The 23,553-nt window shown below is 43.5% G+C and overlaps 1 protein-coding gene across 1 annotated transcript in view; it reads right to left on the bottom strand.

The window, feature by feature from the left end:
* LOC143788222 (alcohol dehydrogenase 1-like) overlaps positions 1-23,553 on the bottom strand; it is a 177,957-nt gene that overhangs the window by 83,969 nt on the left and 70,435 nt on the right. Inside the window, exon 6 of the mRNA XM_077277730.1 lies at positions 17,670-17,930. Coding sequence (XP_077133845.1) covers positions 17,670-17,930 — 261 coding nt within the window. The remainder of the gene's footprint in view (positions 1-17,669; positions 17,931-23,553) is intronic.

Here is a 23,553-nt window from a genome sequence, read left to right as displayed (position 1 = left end):
TTACCGACATCATAATTTCTTTCGGCGGCAGAAAATTTTCGAGAAAAGAACGCACAAGGTCTCATCACTGAGCAATCGGAACTTTTCTGCGACAAAACCGCCCCCGCTCCGATCTCGGAAGCATCGACCTCAACCTGAAAGGGGAGAGAGACATCAGGCTGGCGCAACACAGGGGCAGACGAAAAGCGGCGCTTAAGTTCCCGAAAGGCCTCCACAGTAATAACTGATAATGAACAAATCAGAGTTACAGACAGAAGAAATTTAGACTGTAAAGTGCCAATAGAAACAGACTTGTCAACCTTCCTAGTACGTTTAGAGCATGCTGATATAACATGCGCGGAATCACCACAGTAGAAGCACAAGCCATTTTTGCGCCTATAATTCTGCCGCTCGCTTCTTGACAGAATTCTGTCACATTGCATTTTCTCTGGCGTCCCTTCAGAAGATACCGCCAAATGGTGCACGGGTTTGCGCTCCCGCTAACGCCGATCAATCTGAATCGCCATTGTGATGGACTCATTCAGACCTGTGGGCGTAGGAAACCCCACCATGACATCCTTAACGGCATCAGAAAGGCCTTCTCTGAAAATTGCCGCTAGGGCACACTCATTCCACTGAGTAAGCACAGACCATTTACGAAATTTTTGGCAGTATATCTCAGCTTCATCTTGCCCTTGAGACAGGGCTATTAAAGCTTTTTCAGCTTGAATCTCCAAATTAGGTTCCTCATACAGCAACCCTAAAGCCAGAAAAAACGCATCCACATTGAGCAACGCAGGATCCCCTGGTGTCAATGAAAATGCCCAATTTTGAGGGTCACCTCGCAGCAAAGAAATCACAATCTTAACCTGCTGAACAGGATCTCCAGAGGAGTGAGGTCTGAGAGAAAGGAATAATTTACAATTACATTTGAAATTCAGAAACCGAGATCTATCTCCGGAAAATACCTCTGGTGTAGGAATCTTAGGTTCAGAAATAGGAGTACGTATAACATAATCTTGTAAATTCTGAACCTTCGTAGCAAGATTATTTAAACCTGCAGCCAAACTCTGAGAGTCCATCCTTAAACCGGAGAGATCAGAGCCATTCAAGGATTAGAAGGAGAGAAAGGCAAGGCTGTAAATAGAGCAGAAATACAACTGAGCCAACTAAGTAGCAAACATGTGAGGGAAAAAAAAAAAAAAAAATCTACAGACTTCTTTTACTCTCCTTTCTTCTGCCAATTACTTTAACAGTGGCCGGTCATACTGTCATGATTCCCCAATGGCATGGGAACATCAGAAACACAAAATAACAGACTAGCCCTCGGGTGATGGAAACTCAAGCTGACCGTGACCTAAATCTACCACACAACTAACAGTAGCCAGGAAGCATTCCTACGGCTGCCTAGATGCCACGCGCCAGCCGGAGAACTAACTACGCCTGGAAGAGGAAGGAACAGACCTGGCTTACCTCTAGTGAAATTCCCCAAAGATGATAGTAGCCCCCACATATATTAACGGTGAGTTCAGAGGAAAAGACATACACAGTATGAAGGTAGATTTAGCAAAGCGAGGTCCACTTACTAGATAGAGGAAGGATACAAAAGAGGACTTCACGGTCAGCTGAAAAACCCTTTCAAAAACCCATCCTGAAATTACTTTAAGACTCCTGTGTCAACTCATGACACAGGAGTGGCAATTTCAGTCCACAAGAGCTTCCAGTAACAGGAAATGACAAACTGTAAACTGGACAAAAAATACAAAACAAAAAGGACAAGAGTCCACTTAGCTGATCAGCAGACTGGTAGCAGGAACATGCAACTGAAAGACTCAGGTTACAATGATGACCGGCAAGGAAGTGACTGGAGAGCAAGGCTAAATAGGGAACTCCCAAAACTGATGGAAGCAGGTGAGCTGAGGCAGAAAAGAACACACAAGTCTCCAGTACCACCAGCCACCACTAGGGGAGCCCAAAAAGCGGATCACAACAGCCATGACAGCCAAACATCTCATTGCTGCAGACTGTATTGCTGATAAGAAACGTACACTCTAAGGGTACCGTCACACAGTGCCATTTTCATCGCTACGACGGCACGATTCGTGACGTTGCAGCGTCGTATAAGTATCGCTCCAGCGTCGTATACTGCGGTCACACGTTGCAATACACGGCGCTGGAGCGATAATTTCATGACGTATTTGCGATGTAGAAGCCGTTGGTTACTGTGCGCACGTCGTATACAACCTGTGTCACACAATGCAATCATGCCGCCACAGCGGGACACTAGACGACGAAAGAAAGTTTCAAACGATCTGCTACGACGTACGATTCTCAGCGGGGATCCGGATCGCAGTAGCGTGTCAGACACAGCGATATCGTAAATGCATCGCTGGAACGTCACAAATCGTGCCGTTGTAGCGATCAAAATTGCACTGTGTGACGGTACCCTTAAGGTTATGCAAACACCACCTGTGTGTTAACACCAGCAAGGCAGTTTTCTGCCCTAAAGCCCCCGTCACACTAAGCGAGGTCGCTAGCGAGATCGCTGCTGAGCCACAAGTTTTGTGACGCAACAGCGACCTCAGTAGCGATCTCGCTATGTTTGACCATTTAGCAGCGACCAGGCCCCTGCTGTGAGATCGCTGGTCGTGTCGGAATGGCCTGGACCTTTTTTTGATCATTGAGGTCCTGCTGGGTAGCACACATCGCTGTGTTTGACACCTTACCAACGACCTCGTTGACTACAACGTCACACAGGACGTCCCTCATCGAGGTCTGAATCGTCATAATAGCTGCCATGTGACAGGGTCACAACGACCAACAACATCGTTGTACAGGTCGCTACAGGTCGACGCATCGCTGCTGCGTCGTTGGGAAGATCTCACTGTTTGACATCTCACAAGCGACCTCATAGCGACGCAGCAACGATCCCTGACAGGTCGTATCGTTGTCGGGATCGCTTTAGCGTCGCTAAGTGTGACGGGGCCTTTAGGCTAGGTTCACATTACGTTTACAGCAGCCCATTCAACACATATGGTAATGGGCTGCTGTAAACGTAAGTGCCGGTATGGCAGCACACTAGCGCAGATAGAGCATCTGCTAGCTCTATCTGCGCTAGCAGTGACGGACCCAGAAACGCTGAAGCCCGCGTCTCAGGGTCCGTCACTCAATGACAGCACATCCCTAGCACATGCCCATTGTGGGTGGGCGCTAGTGATGCGTCCGACATTGGAGTCAATGGCAGCATTAAACAGACTACGTTACAACGCGTTATGCTGCTGTGTAACGTAGTCCGTCTAACGGATGCCAGCAATGCAGTGTGAACCCAGCCTAAGAAAAGAAATATTTATTGTACCATTTTTTTTTTTATTTAGGTAGCCTAAAATGTCAGTTACGGCAGTGTATTTGGTAGGATGAATCACTACTCACAAACAAGCAATTAGGCAGTTTAGTAAAGAGGTTCACATACCAAGAGAGCTCATCATAAACAGAGCTAAACACTTTCAAAATAGCGGATGAGCTGTCACTCACAGCATGGTGGAGTAATGACAGTACTTCCTCATCAAGGAAGGCCGCTGGACCCCCATGTTCCTAGGAAACCTACAATGGAAAGCGCTGAACAGGCAATTTGCCTTCACAGCTTGGTTCATATCTAATCCAATAGATGAGATTTTTGTACCTCGTACTCTAAACTGTGATTGCCAGAAACCAGAGGAGGTGGGGTTGGCGGAAACAAAATCAAAGGGACATATGGAAGATGTCAGGGATGTGAAGGGATGGAAGAAGCTTCAGCCTAAAAGCCACAAGATTGATCACTTCCAGAATCATGAAGTTCAGACCCAACTTCGACGAAGATTTGTTAAGATTCGTTAATATTTTTGGATGAAAACCAAACCTTATCACCTACTTCAAAGACAGGACCCACTGAACATTTTCTATCAACCTTCTATTTTGGGCCCCAATATTCTTTTGAACCTCCATCCAGACATCCCCAAGTTTCTGCATGGTGACCTCCACCCCAGGTTAATCAGAGCTTATCCTAGAAAATTCAACAAAATTGCAATGAAAACCATAATCACAAAAAAATAAAGAGGTTCCAGTGGACTGATTGACCTGACTGTTAAAGGCGAACTAAGGAAAGGGTAAAAATGAAAACCAGTCCTCCTGATGAGCCACAACAAAACACCTTAAAATTTGTTTCAAAGATTGAGTTGTCATTTCTGTCTGACCATTGGTTTCAGGGTTGTAGGCAGAGGAAAATGGCAAGTCAATCTTCAGTTTCTTACAAAAAACTCTCTAGAATTTGCAGACAAATTGATATCCCCTATCAGACACAATGTTAAGAGGAATTTCATGCAACCTCACAACATGCCAAATAAACAACTTGAAAGATGTCTCAACGTTAGGTAACAGTGATAAAGGAACAAAATGAGTCTGTTTACTGAAATGGTCAACTACCACCCAAATAATAGTTTCCCACTAGACAGAGGCAAATCCATGATGATATCCGTAGACTAATGTGTCCATGGTCTAACTGGAATTGGCAATGGAGCCATTTCCTCGGCCGGCCCATTATGACAGACTTTAGCATGGCACAAATTTCACAAAGCAAATGAAAGTTCTTTAATATATAATACATGGATGACCACCAAACGAGTCTCTCAGTGGCTTTTTGCATAGATGTGACCACAGGATGATCACTCAAGACGGACTCATGAAACCCCTGCAACAGACGCAATCTTAGGTACACGGGTACAAATAATTTGGACTCTCGAGAGATGGAAGGAGCCAACGATTGGATGTTATAGATATCAGCTAGCTTCCAATTCCATGGATACCACAGAAACCACAATTCCCTTAGGGACAATGGAGGATGGAGGTTCTGGAGGAGAAACTGAATCAAGACTGCATAAGCCTTACCATTCTTGAACATGATAGAAAATTCAACATAGAGAAAAATAAGGACCATCTGGCCTGTCTAACAGTTAGCCTCACAATGACTTGACAAACTGCACCTCCAAAAAATTTCACCATTTTTCAAAGGCTAATTTAACAGCGAGTAACTCATGATTCCCAATATCATGATTTCTTTCAGCAGATCATAAACAAGAACAAGAGGGGCGCACTCTCTTTGCTATCGGATGGTGCTCAGAGGAAAAAAATTCAGTATAAAATGTATGTGTAACCTCTGGCACTCAAAAAATACAACTTTCTTTGCTTTGAATTAATGGATTTATTCACTACCGGTCACATTTAAACAGACAATCTCCAACGTTTCGGCTTTTTTAGCCTTTTTCAAGGAAGTCTGGATCCTGACTAAATCTGTAAACAACTTAAGGGGAATCAGCCAACCTTAATCCATGTGCGTCCTGAGGAGACCGGTGTGTGTGCTAGCTAGGATGTGTAAGTCTGTACACATACTAGTTGGTGCAAAGAAGAAAAAAGAACAATCAAAAGTCCAAAGTGTGCTTCAAAAGGTATATCAATTTTATAAGAAAAATATTGCATAGAGGAAGAGGAGCAAGGAAAGTGCGTATGTGCAGTACAAAGTGCACAGGGCGCACAAGAAAGGAGCTGATGTTATAGACTAATATGTGTAGATAAGTACCTACACAGCATACTATCAATTTATATCTATATATCCCATCCATTAAAACCAAGTGACGGGATGTCAGAAGTCATCTAGATAAGGATAGAAGGCAAAAGGTAAGAGGCAATAGTAAAATTATACAATATGCAACTAGCTGGAATCAATTTTATTAAACGGTACGATACCTTGGGAACAGACTCCACTATGGAAAAAAGCTTCAACCTCACATATGGTCGCCCCATATACAGTGGGTACGGAAAGTATTCAGACCCCTTTAAATTTTTCACTCTTTGTCTCATTGCAGCCATTTGGTAAATTCAAAAAAGTAAATTTTTTCTCATTTATGTTCACTCTCCATTACATTTAGACTGGAAAAAAACAGAAATGTAGAATTTTTTGCAACTTTATTAAAAAAAGAAAAACTAAAATATCACATGGTCATAAGTATTCAGACCCTTTGCTCAGTCTTGAGTAGAAGCACCCTTTTGAGCTAATGCAGCCATGAGTCTTCTTGGGAATGATGCAACAAATTTTTCACACCTGGATTTGGGGATCCTCTGCCATTCTTCCTTGCAGATCCTCTCCAGCTCCGTCAGGTTGAATTGTGAACGTTGGTGGACAGCCATTTTCAGGTCTCTACAGAGATGCTCAATTGGGTTTAGGTCAGGGCTCTGGCTGGACCAGTCAAGAATGGTCACAGAGTTGTTCTGAAGCCACTCCTTTGTTATTTTAGCTGTGTGCTTAGGGTAATTGTTTTGTTGGAAGGTGAACCTTCTGCCCAGTCTGAGGTCCAGAGCACTCTGGAAGAGGTTTTCATCCATAATATCTCTGTACTTGGCCACATTTATGTTTCCTTCAATGACAACCAGTCGTCCTGTCCTGGAGCTGAAAAACACCCTCATAGCATGATGCTGCCACCACCATGTTTCACTGTTCGGATTGTACTGGGCAGGTGCTGAGCAGTGCCTGGTTTTATCCACACATACCACTTAAAGAGAGACCTTTTTGGTGATAATTCTATCTCATCAGACCAGAGAATCTTATTTCTCATAGTCTGGGAGTCATTCATGTGTTTTTAGCAAACTCTATGAGGGCTTTCATACTGTATGTCTTGCACTGAAAAGAGGCTTCCATCAGGCCCGACTGGTGGAGGGCTGCAGTGATAGTTGACTTTGTGGAACTTCCTCCCATCTCCCTATTGCATCTCTGGAGCTCAGCCACAGTGATCTTGAGGTTCTTCTTTACCTCTCTCACCAAGGCTCTTCTCCCACGATTGCTCAGTTTGGCTGGACAGCCAGGTTTAGGAAGACTTCTGGTAGTCCCAAACTTCTTCCAGTTAAGGATTATGGAGGCCACTGTGCTTTTAGGAATCTTGAGTACTGCAGAAATTCTTTTGTAACCTTGGCCAGATCTGTACCTTGCCACAATTCTGTCTCTGAGCTCCTTGGCCATGCACTGTGAGCTGTGAGGTCTTATGTAGACAGGTGTGCGCCTTTACAAATCAAGTCCTATCAGTTTAATTAAACACAGCTGGATTCCAATGAAGGAGTAGAGCCATCTCAAGGAGGATCACAAGGAAATGGACAGCATGTGACTTAAATATGAGTGTCCGATCAAAATGTCTGAATACTTATGACCATGTGATATTTCAGTTTTTCTTTTTTAATAAATTTGCAAAAATTTCTACATTTCTGTTTTTTTCTGTCAAGATGGGGTGCAGAGTGTATATTAATGTGAAAATAAATGATCTTTTTTTAATTTACCAAATGGCTGTTATGAAACAAAGAGTGAAAAATGTAAAGGGGTCTGAATACTGTCTGTATCCACTGTACATACTGGTTGGTGACCTGTTCATGAAGCATCATGTGAATATCCAGTTGGGGCTAATCCAAGCATTGTTCATTTTTATCAGAGTGAGCCTGCTTGCATTTTCTGTTGACAGTCGATATCACCTGTATGTTATGATCGCAACATCTCCAAGGTATAGAGGGACAGCTCATTCCAGGTGTGCAGCTTTGACACCCAATAGCTGGAGTGGAGGTCGCAGAGGAATTAGGAAGTATGCATGTTTGTTGGCTACGTATTGTTTGACTACCTTTAAAAACTTTTCCTGCCTTGTCAAAAATACCCTGGTCGCCAGAGCCTGGACCCTAGGATGGTGTCAGGAAATTGTTCCAGACCTTTGACAGTGTACCCCTGCTTCTGTTGTACCTGGTGTGTGTCTCCCTCGCTTCTCCTCCTTGGTTGGGCAAGGAAGCTTTCCTCCTGCTGCTGACATTGCCTCATGGCAATTTTTTCAACATTTTTTCTACATTGGCCTTCTGGCATAGCATCAGGAAGGAAAGATGCAAGGTTCTCCTTGTAGCATGGGTTTATCAGGGTGAACAACTAGTACTCTTTTTTTGTCCAAGTGGACTGTAATGCGAGGGTCACGGCAAAGACAGCGGTACATAAAATTGTCCATATGTACCAAGCCAACACTTCCCATGTCTCCACCATGATGACTACTCTCCATCTCCTCCATCTATTCTTCATCATTCTCCTCCTCAGACAATCCATCTAGGAGAGAAGGGAGGAAGCTTGTGTGGGTACTATCCTCTGTTGTATTATCATCCAGCTCCTGTTCTCCTCCTTTTCCTCAGCCTCCACCTTCTCATTGTTACCCAATTCATGCTAAGCAGATGAGATGAGGCTGGCCTGGGTAGTATCTCCCTCTCTCATGGCTTCATCCATCTCCAAAGCTTCATGTTTATTTGTAAAATAAACATAACAGTAACACAGTAACACCCTACGGAAAAATATTTAAAATAAAGAAATATATACAAAGGGGGGAAGCCTCAAGAGAGGCAACCTAAAGTGCACAAAGTGTCATAATATAAGTAGAGTGCTCTCAGTCTGAGAGACAAAATAGGAATCTTGTGGGTGTGATACATTTTAATGGCTAACAAAATATAGTGAATGATGTTACAAAGCAAGCTTTAAAGACGGCTTGCGTCTCTTCATCAGGCTGGTATAACAAAATATATGAAGAAACTCAATTATATACAGTAATGAGCACAGGCAAGGTGTGATACATGGACATTTAAATAAACAAACCCTGAGCTTAAAGAGAGAATCCTTAACTAGGTAAGGTTAGACAAGTGGTGTGAAAGTTTCATGGACCCCATATGCATGTGAGATCAAAGGGCTGGTGGTGCGGCTGGTGGTGCCTTCATTGTAATATAAGTGGCATAAAAAAAATAATAATAAATAATCCTAAAAAAAGGGATAATTATTCCATAAATTTAAACACTAGAAAACCACAATTGAAAAAATGCACAAATGTCAAATAGTAAATGCCTCAATAGTATGCAAAAAGTGCATGGCGCTCAAGTGCCATAAAATATAAAAAAAAGTGTGGGGCTGTACCTTTAAGAGCCGCCCGTTCTTGATACCGCGCACCCCGACATGCATTTCGGAATCTAGTTCCTTCATCAGCAGTTTGTCAGCAGCGACAGTTTAAGTAGGCACAGAAGCGGAATCATCGCGCTGATGATGGCGTCATCACAGGTCACAATCTTTGTGGAGTCCTAAAAGTCTTGGAGAACTAAACAAATGTCAGCCATCCATGCTCACTCATCCATTATTACATGCGGAGGCTGACCAGTATTCCGACAAGCGAATTAGAGCTGGCATCCCACTTCTGGCCTCTGCTGCTCACAAAGCCTTGCCAGCATGTGCAGTGTGGGGTTCCATCGTACACCATTCAGTGAGCTGGCACTTGCATGTGCTGCTGCAGCACCGCCAGAGTGCCGACAGCTGTAGCTGACTTGTGGAAATGGGCAATGACAAGGCGTACCTTGACCAGAAGCTCTGACAAATCTGAGTGGGTTTTCAGAAACCACTGAATTACCAAGTTGAGCATGTGTGCCAAGCATGGTACATGTGTGAGCTTGCCAAGCTTCGCAGCCACCATCACTATCATCACACATAATCATAGTATAAACCGTCTATACATGGCTGCTGCAGCACCCTGGCTGCAGGAATGGTATAGCCGTGTGCACATGAATGATAAGGCACTGGTGCATAAACCAAAATCAAATATCCAAGGAACTGCAACTATCCCCGAACAGATCAAACAACTACCAATCATAACACAGTTCCATGCGGGGGTACAGGCATTTTCAGGGGATTACTCGGAAGCATTGGGCAATGGCAATCCTACAGAGGGATAGGGTTATAGGGGAATACCTACCATCCTTTCCCAGGTTTGTGTACAGAAAAGCACAGACATTGAACAAACTTTTAGCCCCTACAGCCAAATTGGCCTATAATAGGCAGGATCTGTTTTTTAGTCAGCCGTCATGTTCAAATAAGGGATTCACGCTATGTGGGGGTGCTTCTGCTGTGTTCATACAGCTTTCAAGAAAACCCGCCAAGTGACATTTAGGGACTCGAATAATACCGAATTATTTAGTATCCGCGATAAACTCACATGCTTCTAAACAGGAATAATCTACCTGATCCAATGTCCATGTAGAAAACTTTACGTTGGCAGAACTAAGAGGAAATAATGATACGGATAAAGGAACATCTGAAGAACATTCAAAAAGGAGTTTTGGGTCACCCCCTATCTCGTCATTTCAACGAGAAGCGTAATAGGAGTATTAAGGATGTGCACTTCTGTGGAATCCAAAAGGTCCAACAAAACCCAAGGGGAGGCAACTTCCTGAAACAGATGTCCAAAATTGAATCAGAATGGATATTCAGTTTGGATTGCCTTACCCTCAAAGGCCTTAATCATGAACTTGAACTACATGCCTTTTGAGCGGTGTTAGTGGTAGTTAATTTTAATTTTAATTTTTATCTTTTAATTTTTGTGTCTTAGTGTATACATATTTTTAGCATATTTGTGAGTGTCAGGTCTTTTGCGGTGTCCGTGTGACACTTTCAGGTACACTTTGACATTTTTAGCGGCACACAGCCTCACATGTATTTAAACATATATAGTTACACGTACATATATATATATATTTTAAAGGTGTACAATTTCTGCGTATAGAGGTTTGTATCATTTGATGGCCGTGTTGTGACATCACATCGATGATTTTTAGTGTCTTTTAGTATTTATCCAGTAATAAAGTTTATTATTTTTTACATGCATGCATGATTTTTTGAATGGGTGACATATATATATATATATATATATATATATATATATACACGCATTATTTAGTTTTCCGAAATATTATCTGGCACAAGGCATGTTCCCTGCAGTAATCCTGATATCACCATAGGGCCCGGCACTGCATGATGGCATTTGGATGCTAATATAGGCTTATATAGATAAATACAGCTGGGGCGGGATTTGGAGATTTGGGGGCAGGTATACACTCTCAGCTAGGGCACATATATAAGGGAAGATCTAGCATTGAGCTTCAACCCTGACGAAGAAGGGCGCATCCCTTCAAAACGCGTTAGTTACCTTTTTGTCCCTAACGCTGCTCCGTAGCTCTGTGACGTCACACCCGAGCACACGCTAGCAGACACTGGTGGCCATTTTTTCCCCAGCCGTATCCAGGGATGCCACCGGCCGGGGCTCCTCAGGTACGGCTTAGCCGCTTGCACCCTTCACCACTCTGCCTCTGCTCTCCCAGCTCCCAGGTGCATAGCCGGACGCAGCAGCCGCATCATCAGGGCACAGACACAGACTCAGCGGGGTAAGTGCCTTATCATTCACGTGCACATGGCTATACCATTCCTGCAGCCAAGGTGCTGCAGCAGCCATGTAAGGACGGTTTATGCTACGTTGTCTCCAATACCACTATTTAGCTTGGCGTTACATGTATCTGGTGTTTAGTACAAACACGTTTTGGTTGCGCCCATTACCGTATAGTGGCATCCTTGATTATATCCCCTGGGCGTGGTATCTGATATCTTACTATTGTTGATTTTTGTACAGAAGTGGCACATATTCTGGTGATTCCAGCAGCTGGGGGATTTTACATCTTACTGCTACTAACCTAGTGGTGATCTAGTGGTGAGCGCCAGTGATATTTAATATTTATTGTATCACACATAAACATGCCTGGTTGTAGGTTCAGCGGTGAGAGCCACAGATCTGTCTGGTCTGTTATTCCTTTCAATAACTCTGCTACAGTGTGCAGTTTGACTCCTAGACAAATTAGCTTCAGCAGAGCTTGTTGCCACTTCGCTGAGGCAGTGCTACAGAGCTTCGAGCTTCTGGCTGATGTGGACTGAGATGGAGGATGAGGAGGACCAAGAGGGGTTGCAGGAACTGTAGGAGGTTGAGGAAACCCTGATTGAAGTAGGGCCAGCAATCCTCAGCGTTGGTAGCACATGTGTGTCGTGCTAGGGTAGGAATCTGCCACGGCCTCTACAATGTTCAGCCAGTGTGCCATCGGGAACATGTAACGTCTCTGCCCACAATTTCTTGTCCATGTGTGCGTAGTTAAGTGGACAGTCCCTGTAACCCCATTGGTAAGGGCACGGGTGATGCTCCTGGACACGTGCTGGTACAAGACAACAAAATTTCACACAACGTTCTACAGTATATATGACAGTAGTACATTTTTGAACAATCAAATGACCAGGCCAATTTTGGTTTTTATTTCAAACCAAAGAAATTTCACACAAAGCAGGTTCTGCAGTATGTATGACAATAGTCAACTTTTGAGCAACCAAATTTGCACACCTGTAGCAGGCCAATTTTTCTTTTTTATTTCAAGCCAATCAAATTTCACACACAGCAGGTAATACACTATGTATGATATTTTTGAAACAAAAATATTTTGTGAAGTGCATCAGGCCAAGCGTTTTTTTAAAAAGTTAAACCACCGTAATTTTACACAAATCACATTAAACTGTATAACTAATTGCAACTGGGGAAAAATAACTTTTTTTTAACTTAGTATACCACCGTAATGTAACAATAACCGTGTTAAACTGTATGGATAACTAATTGAATACAGAAAAAAAACTTTGTTAAAGTTTCAAATATCACTATAATGTAAGACAAAGCACAAATACTCTAAGGATGACAAATTCAATTCAGAATTTTTTTTTTAACTCAAACCCAGAATAAAAAGTAATACAGTAATCTTCAGGTGTCTGCTTCTTCTTCTCCTTCCTTGGGAGGCTGAGAGGACTGCCTCCACCTGATTCCTGGAGACAAATTCCCAGGTGCCTAGGCTGTGTCACAGTTTTGGGTAGTGCCGGAGCCTCCGACATGTAGAAATGTGTGACATTCCCCTGTGTCACCTACACCATCGCCTACTCCTGCATAGGAAGTGGGGAACCCCAAGGACAGTCTGATCTCTCGGGGGGTTGTAGCTCCATCTCAAGCCGCCTTGAGGAGACTCTCCCAGGCCAGTGCAATTAGCAAGAAGGGTTCATCCTGCTCCCTTTCTTCTCAGATCACATCCACCACATGCCAATCAGCGGCAGCAATGTTGCCTCTCCATTTTGAGGAACATAACCCTAGTTCCAGCCATCAGTTCTTGCAGCCTTCAAAGCAAGTGATCCATCTCTACTGCCAGATGTTTGAACAAGATGAGATTAAGGGTCCCAAACTCTTCTATAGACCCCAACTGCGCTGCCGGTTGTACATAAAGACCTCCCCCGGAATGCCAACTCTCCATACTTTGTGGCCAGCAGGCCCGCTAGCATATCTCCAGTCCTGGTCCTAGCTTGCCTAACTCTCTCTTCTCACCAGCCTAGATCTAGCTGTTTGCTCACTAGTTTCTAAATCCTGGCTCTCTCGTCTGCTGTCTAAGAGAACCCCAGCGATGAAGGTTGTGGCTTGAGTTCTGGCCTTGGTGGTTCCAGAAAGCAGCCATTTCCGGACTACAGGCTCCTGCCACTATTGCGCCAGCTTGGTCTGTTTCCGATATTCCTCCAGTCACTTCCTCCAGGTTTTTGCCTTCTTTGTTGCCCATTAAGCACATTACACTGTACAGATGAGAAATTCAATCTAGAAATATTTTTTAACACTATTTTGGAGCATTATATACCACTGAAATGTAAAACAAGACATGTAGTACTCTATGGATGATAAATTAAATCCAGCAAAAATTTTGAATGATTTTTGGTGTGTTATATACAACCAAAATGTAAAACAAAGCACATAATACTCTGTGGATGACAAATTCAATCCAGAAAGATTTTTTTTAACTTTTTTTGGAATGTTATATTCCACTGAAATTGAACACAAAGCAAAATATGCTATGGATGACAAATTCAATCCAGAAAATATTTAAACTTTTTTTATGTTACAGTTTATACCACCGAAATTTAACACAAAGAATGTAATACTTGACTAATCGAAACCAGAACATATTTTAACACTTTTTGTTGACTGTTATATACCACCAAAATGTAACAAAAAGTACGTAATACTCTATGGATTACTAATTGAATCCAGAATTTTTTTAAAGCTTTCTTGGAGTGTTATATACCTCTGAAATTTAACAGATTTCAGATATATTGAATCAATATAACATTTTCAACACTTTTTGGAGTGTTATATACCACCAACATGTATCAGAAAGCACGCAATAATCTATGAATCAATAATAGAATCCTGGAAAAACAAAGCACATAATACTATATGAATGACAAATTCGATTTTTTGAAAGTAAATATTTTGAAAGTGTATTTGATGTACACTTACACTCATAAAGGCTTTGCACAAAGTGCAAAGCCAGGAAAAAAATATAGGGAGGGTCATCTATAGACCCTTGAAGGCACCAACTGTTGTGCATCATTCAAATATTGTGAGCAAATTATGTTTCTACACTCAAAAAAGTTTTGCATATAGTGCAAAACCAGCAAAAAATTACAAGCAGGGTCTTCATAAACTCTTCAAGGCACCAACTGTAATACCTCATTCAAATATTAAGAAAGAGTAGTTGTGGTACTTCTACAGTCATAAAGATTCTGCTCACAGTGCAATGCCTGCCAAAAATTACGAACAGGGTCATCCATACGCCCTTCAAGGGAACAACTGGTGGGCCAAACAAAAAAATTGAGAAAATGTGGTTGTAGCACTTCTACACTCATAAAGGTTTAGCACATAGTGCTAAGCCAGGAAAAATTATAAGGAGGGTCATCCAGTCATCCATAGACCTCTGAAAAGCAACAACTGGCAGGCCACTTTCAAATATTTTGAAAGTTTATTTGATGTACTCCTACACTCATAAAGATTTTGCATAAACTGCAAAGCTAGGAAAGAATTATAAGGAGGGTCATTCAGTCATCCATAGACTCCTGAAAGACTGCAACTGGAGGCTCATTCGATTATTTTCAAAGTGTAAATAATGTATTCTAGTCTCCTACACTCATAAAGGCTTTGCAAAAAGAGCAAAGCCAGAAAAAAAAATTATAAGGAGGGTAATACATTAATCTTCTTCAGGTGTCTGCTTCTATTTCTCCTTCCTCAGGAGTCTTGGGGGCCTGCCTCCACCTGCTTCCTGGAGTCTGATTCCCAGGTGCCTGGACTGTAAGTGACTTGGTTCAGGTAGAAATGAGCAACAGCTCCCTGTGTCACCTGCACCATCACCTGCTCCCTCATAGGTGATTAACCCCTAGGACAGTCTGATATCTTGGGGTAGTATCCCCATCTCGAGCCACCTCAAGGAGATTCTCCCAGGCCCATTTATTTTGCAAGAAGGGTTCATCCTGTTCCCTTCCTTCTCAGATCACACCCACTGTATGCCAGCGATGTTGCCCCTCCTTTTTGAGAAATGTGACCCTAGTTCCAGCCATCAACTATTGCAGCCTGCGAGGCACGTGTTCAGTCTCTACTACCGTCTGGTTGAATGAGATGTGATGACAGTTCTTAAACTCTTCTATGGACCCCCATCTCTGTTATTGGTCGGACATAACGACCCCCCTCTAGGGATGCCAACTATTGGTACCATGTGGCCAGCGAGCCCATTAGTGTGTTTCCAGGCATGGTCCTAGCTTATCTCCTTCTCTTTTCCAACCAGCCTAGGCCCCACAGTATGCTCACTAGTTGCTGGATTATGGTTCTGCCCTTGCAGTCTGCAATAACGCCAGCAGTGAATACTGTGGCTGTGTTTGGACCTTTGTGATTCCAGACCACAGGCTCTTGACAACTCCGCTGTTACACCAGCTTGGTCTGGCTCCGATATCCTCCGGTTGCTCCATCAAGAGTGTTGCGCTATTCTGTTCTCTTTTGTGCATTGTAGCCCACTAAGCATGCTGTGTTTTATGGAAAACTAATTCTATCTAGAAAAAAGTTTTGATACTTTTCTGGATTGTTATATACCATTAAAATTTAACAGAAAGCACATAATACTCTATGGATGACTAATTGAATCCAGAAAAATGGTGAACATATTTTTTGAGTATTCTATAGTACCATAATGCAACACAAAGCACATAATAAGCATGCTGTGTTTTATGGAAAACTAATTCTATCCAGAAAATGGTTTTGATGTTTTTTTGCTGAGTGATATACCACCGAAATGTAACAGAAAGCTCGTAATACTCTACAGATGACTAACTGAATCTAGAAATAAATTTCAATTTTTTTGGAGTGATAAATACAACTGAAATGTCACAGAAAGCACGTAATACTTTATAGATGACTAATTGAATCCAGAAAAATTGGTGAACATATTTTTTGAGTATTCTATAGTACCATAATGCTACACAAAGCACATAATACTCTATGGATGACAATATAGTCAATTTTTTTTTTATCCCCAAGAAAAGCATATGGTCACGTGCAGCAGCTATGTATTTAGCAATGGACTGCAATGCCTTAAGACCTGCCTAGACCCTGTATTCTGCCACTCTCCCTGCTCCTGCAACTGTCCCTAGTCTCAATGCAGAATGTATCTGATACAAACAGCAAAGCAAAATATTAGCCCTTAGAAGGGCTGTTAGTATGACGAATCAGCCTCAGCACCAGTATAAATACTAGAGGACTCTCATTAGTTAAACTGTGCACACACAGGATAACTGCACTCTTCCTCCAATCAGAACATTCCCTGAGCTGTGCAATGGCCTCAGTGAGCCAAGCGCGGCGGCGTCAGTCTTTTTATAACCTCTTATGAGGTAATGCAGCCAGCCAATCACAATAATGCTACTATCAAGACGGCTACGGCAGTACAGTGACTGGCAGGCAATTCCAACATGCTTTTTGGCTGTGTAATAGGTGCAAAAATGGCAGGCGGGGATTCAAGCTTCAAATCCAAACACCAGCCAATGCTCGTCGAGTGCTGAGCACATCAGCACAACCTTGAGTGATATTCGAGTATTGCTGAGTAGTGTTGAGCATTCCGATACCGCAAGTATCGGGTATCGGCCGATATTTGCTGTATCGGAATTCCGATACCGAGATCCGATACTTTTGTTGTATCGGGAATCGGTATCGGGATCGATATAATGTGTAAAATAAAGAATTAAAATAAAAAATATTGATATACTCATCCTCTGACGCAGCCTGCACTTTACCGAGGGAACCGGCAGCCTTCTTTGCTTAAAATGCGCGCGTTTACTGCCTTCCGTGACGTCACGGCTTCTGATTGGTCACGTGCCGCCCATGTGACCGCGACGCGACCAATCACACAAGCTGTGACGTAATTTTCAGGTCCTGAATGCCTAATACGTCACGGCTTGTGTGTTTGGTCGCGTCGCGGTCACATGGGCGGCACGCGACCAATCAGAAGCCGTGACGTCACGAAAGGCAGTAAACGCGCGCATTTTAAGCAAAGAAGGCTGCCGGTTCCCTCGGTAAAGTGCAGGCTGCGTCGGATAGGTGAGCATATCAATATTTTTTATTTTAATTCTTTATTTTACACATTAATATAGATCCCAGGGCCTGAAGGAGAGTTTCCTCTCCTTCAGACCCTGGGAACCATCAGGGATACCGTCCGATACTTGAGTCCCATTGACTTGTATTGGTATCGGGTATCGGTATCGGATTAGATCCGATACTTTGCCGGTATCGGCCGATACTTTCCGATACCGATACTTTCAAGTATCGGACGGTATCGCTCAACACTATTGCTGAGTACATTCACTCATCCCTATTGTCTATGTAAAATCTGTAATAACTTGATCTATTTACCATGATATCAGTGTTTCCAATGCATTCAAAAGAATAATGGACTCCACCATTAGTCATCTTCTGTATCACTTCATGAATTGGATTTTCATAGTCCTCAGGGTTGATAAATTCAGTGGCTCCAAGCTCTTTGGCTTTCTCAAATTTTTTACTGTTTACATCAATTGCAATAATTCTGGCAGCACCGGCTACTTTACATCCTATAATCACTGAGAGGCCAATGCCACCCAAACCAAATACAGCACAAGTAGATCCGGGCTCGACCTGGAAAAGAAAATCTGTTTATATAAAATGATCATCATTGAATTTATTTTCTAAGTTAAAATAGGTTCAAACATTCTCTTTTTATTTAATTAATTTTTTTTATTTAAATATACAAAAAATGGTGTGAAGAAGTGTTCATACATAGTGATAAGGTAGAGAGCTTCATCAGTATCGCAGGAAGTGAAAATGATGATTGCTAGTGTTGAGCGATACCTTCCGATACTCAAAGGTATCGGTATCGGATGGTATCGGCCGATATCCAAAAAATATCAGATATCGCCGATACCGATACCCGATACCAATGCAAGTCAATGGGACACAAGTATCGGAAGGTATCCTGGATGGTTCCCAGGGTCTGAAGGAGAGGAAACTCTCCTTCAGGCCTTGGGATCCATATTCATGTAAAAAATAAAGAATTAAAATAATAGGCATTTTGCCTATTTCTGCATTCAGGACCTGAAATTACGTCACAGCTTGCTGTGATTGGTCGCGTCGCTGCCACATGGGCGGCACGCAACCAATCACTAGCCGTGACGTAATTTTAAAAATGCGCGCGTGTCCTGCCTCCCGTGACGTCACGGCTTGTGATTGGTCACGTCGCCCATGTGACCGCGACGCGACCAATCACAAGCCGGAACGTAATTTTAAAATCCTGAATGCCTAGAATTAGGCATCGAGGACCTTAAAATTACGTCACGGCTTGCTGTGATTGGTCGCGTCGCAGCCACATGGGCGGCACACGACCAATCAGAAGCCGTGACGTCGCGGGAAGCAGGAAACGCGCGCATTTTAAGCAAATAACGCTGCCGGTTCCCTCGGTGAGGTCCAGGCTGCGTCGGAGAGGTGAGTATAGCAATATTTTTTATTTTAATTCTTTATTTTACACATTAATGTTGTATTTTACACATTAATGTTGTTTCGATACCGATACCCGATACCACAAAAGTATCGGATCTCGGTATCGGAATTCCGATACCCGCAAGTATCGGCCGATACCTGATACTTGCGGTATCGGAATGCTCAACACTAGTGAAAAACAATGAATGCCAATCATTTATGCATACAATCTTTAGGAGGAGGTGAGTGAGGATGAAAATTAAACAACATATCCATTTCTTAATATATACTTACCTTGTAAGGTCTTCACATCCTGTTCTGTCCAGATGTGTCCAGATCCCAGAATTCCAAGTGGCAGAAGTTCACCAACCACCATATTGGGACACCCAAGTGATGGGTGTCTCAATATGGAAACGGCTGGTGGTACCAGCCTCTTGCCCGGTACCACCAGTGGAACATTGTCGTACCACACACACACACACACACTGTATACGCTGTATGCACCACACACACAAACACACACTGTATATGCCGTACGCACCACACACACACACACACTGTGTACGCCGTATGCAGCCTCTTGCACGGTACCACCAGCGGAATACCGTTGCGAACACGCCGCCCCTGGGATCAGCCGAATGATTCACTGATCGCCGCCATCTTTGTACAGGAGGAGCGCATGCACAGTTTTAATGTGACCATCGCTATCTGTCTAAACAAAGATGGCGGTGGACTGATTTACTGCGCCTGCGCAAATTCCACAAAGGTGCAGTGAATCATTCAGCTGATCCCGGCGGCAGATGCGCAATGTGTCTACAGGTAGAGGAAGCCGGTCACATTAAAGGGGTTTTTCCATGAACAAAAGTTCATTTTAAAAGTTGTCTGTGTCTGACTGTGTATGGAGCATACCACATCTCCTGGGCAGGGGAGGAAGCAAAAGACAATACTGACTGTTATGGACTGATGATTAAGGAGCGACATGCGACTAGCTCTGAGCAGGTGGTAACTATACTGACCGCAGTTCCTGATCTTAACACAACACTAGCAGTAGCCGTGGGATGTTCCTGTCACTCCCTGGACACCTCGTCAAAGCCGGAGAACTAGCTACCCCTAAAGGTAGAAACAGGAAAGCTATCTTGCCTCAGAGAAAATCCCCAAAGGAAAGACAGCCCCCCACAAATAATGACTGTGAGAGGAGAAGGAAATGACATACGTAGAATGAAACAAGATTTAGCAAAGAGGCCACTTCTAGCTAGCTAGATAGTACAGGATAGAACACTGTGCGGTCAGTAATAAAAACTAGAAAAAGTCCACCGCAGAGAAATGCAAAAATCTCCACACCTGACTAAAGATGTGGAGGGCAAAATCTGCTGCCCTGAGCTTCCAGCTTAGCTGAATAGATCCATACTGATAAGCTGGACAAATGAGCAAAACATAGAATGTGCTGAACAATAAAGTCCACAACAAGAGGACTGCAAAAGGACAAGCAAGGACTTATCTTTGCTGAACAGGTCAGAGTGTCAGGGAAATCCAAAAGAGCCGTGACTCCAAGCAGGAACAATTGACAACTGGCATTGATTGAGGGATAAGGCCAGACTAAAATAGCCGAGCCAGAAAAACGATCAGTGGAGGCAGCTGCTGATGCTAAATCCAAGAAGCAGCCATACCACTCAAAACCACCGGAGGGAGCCCAAGAGCAGAACTCACAAAAGTGCTACTTACAACCACCGGAGGGAGCCCAAGAGCGGAATTCACAACAGTACCCCGCCCTTGAGGAGGGGTCACCGAACCCTCACCAGAGCCCCCAGGCCGATCAGGATGAGCCAAATGAAAAGCACAAACCAAATCGGCAGCATGAACATTGGAGGCAACCACCCAAGAATTATCCTCCTGGCCATAACCCTTCCACTTGACAAGATACTGAAGCCTCCGCCTCGAAAAACGAGAATCCAATATTTTCTCAACCACATATTCCAACTCCCCCTCAACCAACACCGGGGCAGGAGGATCAACAGAGGGAACAACGGGTACCACATATCTCTGCAACAAAGATCTATGGAAAACATTGTGGATGGCAAAAGAGGCTGGAAGGGCCAAACGAAAAGACACTGGATTGATAATCTCAGAAATCTTATAAGGACCAATAAACCGAGGCTTGAACTTAGGGGAAGAAACCTTCATAGGAACATGACGAGAAGATAACCAGACTAAATCCCCCACCCGAAGCCGAGGACCAACACACCGACGGCGGTTAGCAAAACGCTGAGCCTTTTCCTGAGACAACGTCAAATTGTCTACCACATGAGTCCAAATCTGCTGTAACCTGTCCATCACAGAATCTACACCAGGACAATCAGAAGGCTCAACCTGCCCTGAAGAAAAACGAGGATGGAAACCAAAATTACAAAAAAAAGGCGAAATCAAAGTAGCCGAACTGGCCCGATTATTAAGGGGAAACTCGGCCAACGGCAAGAAAGCCACCCAATCATCCTGATCAGCAGACACAAAGCATCTCAAATAGGTTTCCAAGGTTTGATTAGTTCGCTCAGTTTGGCCATTTGTCTGAGGATGGAACGCCGAAGAAAAAGACAAATTAATGCCCATCTTAGCACAAAAGGCCCGCCAAAACCTGTAAACAAACTGGGAACCTCTGTCAGACACAATATTTTCCGGAATGCCATGCAAACGAACCACATGCAGAAAAAACAATGGAACCAAATCAGAGGAGGAAGGCAATTTAGGCAAAGGTACCAAATGGACCATTTTAGAGAACCGGTCACAAACCACCCAGATAATAGACATCCTCTGGGACACAGGAAGATCCGAAATAAAATCCATGGAAATATGCGTCCAGGGCCTCTCAGGGACAGGCAAAGGCAAAAGCAACCCACTAGCGCGGGAACAGCAAGGCTTAGCCCAAGCACAAGTCCCACAGGACTGCACAAAAAAACGTACATCCCGCGACAAGGAAGGCCACCAAAAGGACCTAGCAACCAAATCTCTGGTACCAAAAATCCCAGGATGACCGGCCAACACCGAACAATGGACCTCAGAAATTACCTTACTTGTCCATCTATCAGGAACAAACAGCTTCCCCATAGGACAGCGATCAGGTTTATCAGCCTGAAATTCCTGAAGCACCCGCCGTAAATCAGGGGAGATGGCAGAAAGAACCACCCCTTCCCTAAGAATGCCAACCGGCTCAAGAACTCCAGGAGAATCAGGCAAAAAACTCCTAGAGAGGGCATCCGCTTTAACATTCTTAGATCCCGGAAGATACGAAACCACAAAATCGAAACGGGAGAAAAACAGGGACCATCGAGCCTGTCTAGGGTTCAGCCGCTTGGCCGACTCGAGGTAAATCAGATTCTTATGATCGGTCAAGACCACAACGCGGTGCCTGGCTCCCTCAAGCCAATGTCGCCACTCCTCAAATGCCCACTTCATAGCCAACAACTCCCGATTGCCAACATCATAATTGCGTTCCGCAGGCGAAAACTTTCGGGAAAAGAAGGCACATGGTTTCATCAAGGAACCATCAGAATTCCTCTGTGACAAAACGGCCCCTGCCCCAATCTCAGAAGCGTCAACCTCAACCTGAAAAGGAAGAGAAACATCCGGCTGACGCAACACAGGAAGTAAATCAGCGTTTAAGCTCCTGAAAGGCCTCCACAGCCGCAGAGGACCAATTCGTCACATCAGCGCCTTTCTTCGTCAAATCGGTCAGGGGTTTAACCACACTGGCGAAGTTGGCAATGAAACGGCGATAAAAATTAGCAAAGCCCAAAAATTTCTGAAGGCTCTTCACAGATGTGGGCTGAATCCAGTCATGAATGGCTTGGACCTTAACAGGATCCATTTCTATAGACGAAGGAGAAAAAATAAACCCCAAAAAAGAGACCTTCTGAACTCCAAATAGGCACTTAGACCCCTTGACAAATAGGGCATTATCACGAAGGATCTGGAATACCATCCTGACCTGCTTCACATGAGACTCCCAATCATCGGAAAAAATCAAAATATCATCCAAATACACAATCAAGAATTTATCAAGATAATTGCGGAAAATATTATGCATGAAGGACTGAAATACAGAAGGAGCATTAGAAAGCCCGAAAGGCATCACAAGGTATTCAAAATGGCCTTCGGGCATATTAAATGCAGTTTTCCATTCGTCACCCTGTTTAATACGAACAAGATTATATGCCCCTCGAAGGTCAATCTTGGTAAACCAACTAGCCCCCTTAATCCGAGCAAACAAATCAGAAAGCAGAGGTAAAGGGTATTGGAATTTGACCGTGATCTTATTAAGAAGGCGATAATCAATACAGGGTCTCAAGGAGCCATCCTTCTTGGCAACAAAAAAGAATCCTTAACATGGTTCCGCATGGCGGCATGCTCTGGCACAGATAGATTGAAAAGTCGGCCCTTAGGGAACTTACAGCCAGGAATCAAATCAATAGCACAATCACAGTCCCTATGTGGAGGAAGGGAACTGGACTTGGGCTCATCAAATACATCCTGGAAATCTGACAAAAATTCAGGAACATCAGAAGAGGGGGAAGAGGAAATTGACATCAAAGGAACGTCACTATGTACCCCTTGACAACCCCAACTAGTCACAGACATAGATTTCCAATCCAGCACTGGATTGTGTACTTGTAACCATGGGAAACCCAGTACAACAACATCATGTAAATTATGCAACACCAGAAAACGGCAATCTTCCTGATGTGCTGGAGCCATGCACATAGTCAGCTGAGACCAATACTGAGGTTTATTCTTG

This window comes from Ranitomeya variabilis, chromosome 1 (assembly GCF_051348905.1).
Source record: "Ranitomeya variabilis isolate aRanVar5 chromosome 1, aRanVar5.hap1, whole genome shotgun sequence".
NCBI lineage: Eukaryota > Metazoa > Chordata > Amphibia > Anura > Dendrobatidae > Ranitomeya > Ranitomeya variabilis.
The sequence above is the reverse complement of the archived record's forward strand: the minus strand, read 5'-3'. Positions and strand labels throughout refer to the sequence as shown.